At 60.5% G+C, this 1,379-nt stretch overlaps 1 protein-coding gene across 4 annotated transcripts in view; it reads right to left on the bottom strand.

The window, feature by feature from the left end:
* PDE10A (phosphodiesterase 10A) overlaps positions 1–1,379 on the bottom strand; it is a 347,743-nt gene that overhangs the window by 166,886 nt on the left and 179,478 nt on the right. For 2 of the 4 annotated variants that reach the window (XM_017746063.1, XM_017746072.1), the window contains exon 1: positions 632–1,330. The exons of the other annotated variants lie outside the window; for them this stretch is intronic. In XM_017746063.1, the coding sequence (XP_017601552.1) occupies positions 632–695 (64 nt within the window). In that variant the 5' untranslated portion in view covers positions 696–1,330. Of the gene's footprint in view, positions 1–631; positions 1,331–1,379 lie in introns of those variants that run through there. 4 annotated transcript variants of the gene reach the window in all.

Genomic DNA, 1,379 nt, shown 5'->3' with positions numbered 1-1,379 from the left:
CAGCCCCCCGTAGCAAGGAGCACATGTTTCCTCTCGGACTCCTGGCCCGCCTTACAACGAGCCACGGCCAGGGGAAGGCGGCACCCGGTACCAAAGCCGAATCAGAAATATGGAATGTGAACGCGCGTGGCAGATCTGACGGGGGATGCAGAAAGAAGCGATCCATTTCACCCTTTTCGGTCCTCCGCCGCCGCTTTTCTGTCAATTGCCGATACCATAATGCTTCCTTACTGCTTGTTCAAGTAAGTAGGGGGGGACAGTCTCCATTCCCCTACGTGTCATTCCTGAGCAAATTAAGCATGTACCAAGCTAAAGACTGACATTCATATACGTAGAGCTATCTGATCCCGGAATGATACCGAAATCCTCGAGGCGTTAACAGCCAGCTCCCACAAAGAGCACTCAATTACATCGAGCATCCCCTTTGTCCGTGCATCCTCAATACACACCCGGCCGCTCCTCCATGCGTCCACGCACGCCCCACGTATACGGCCCCTTTGTGTCCTCGCCTCCCCCCCACTCACAAAGAAATGCCCTTTCCACAAGGCATGCACCCAGCCTCGGACACAGCCCTTCGCCTTCCCCCGAGACACCCGCGACCCGTCGCCGGGCACAGCGCTCCGGTACCTACTTGTATTCAAGAAACAGTCCGTAAACCTCCTAAAGCAGCTTGCAGAATTAGATCCATCTTCCATGTCTGGCCCTAGGAGCAGGGGAGACGAGAAGGAGAAGAAGGCGCCTCTCTGCCGCTGCTGCCGCCTAGGAGTCCTGCTCCCGCCGGGGCCGTCGCCTCCTCGGATCCCGTCGCCGCGGGCTGCTGCTGCTGCAGCACCGAGGGAATTGCAGGACCACGGGCGAGAGGCGGCTGGGGAGAGGAGGAGCCGGGAGTGGTGCTGCCGGGGGCCGCCGGCTGCGGAACGGAGCAGCAAGCCCTGGATGGAGGAAGAACAGAAGAGTCTCCTCCTGCCACTGCCGCCTGGATGGGCGATCAAGTGAGCTGCTGCTGCTGCTGCTCTGCCAACATCTCTTCTTCCTCCTCCTCCTCCTCCACCTCCTCCTCCCGCTCTCGCTGCCTCTCCTCCTCCTTCCCTCCCTTGGAGACTTGTGAGGTTAAAGGAAAACGAGGAGGGGAAACGAGGAGGCGGCGGCAAGAAATAAAAAGAAGATGGAGAAGCGGAGGAGAAGGAGGGGATTGGAACGAAGAAAGGAGCCGCTGCCGCTCTAGAGACGATGCTGGCGGAGACGGCGGAGGAGGCTGTGCCTGCAGAGCGGCTCCTGCTGCTGGTGGTGGTTGTTAGGAGGAGAGAGAGGGAGCTGCAGGGAGCCGAGTCGCCTCCAGGAGCGGGGGGAGGGGGAGGAGGCCCGCCGCTGCCTCCCGC

The sequence above is a fragment of the Corvus brachyrhynchos genome, unplaced genomic scaffold (genome assembly GCF_000691975.1).
Source record: "Corvus brachyrhynchos isolate BGI_N302 unplaced genomic scaffold, ASM69197v1 scaffold70, whole genome shotgun sequence".
NCBI classification, from domain to species: Eukaryota; Metazoa; Chordata; class Aves; order Passeriformes; family Corvidae; genus Corvus; species Corvus brachyrhynchos.
This window is presented reverse-complemented; position numbering and strand designations above follow the sequence as displayed.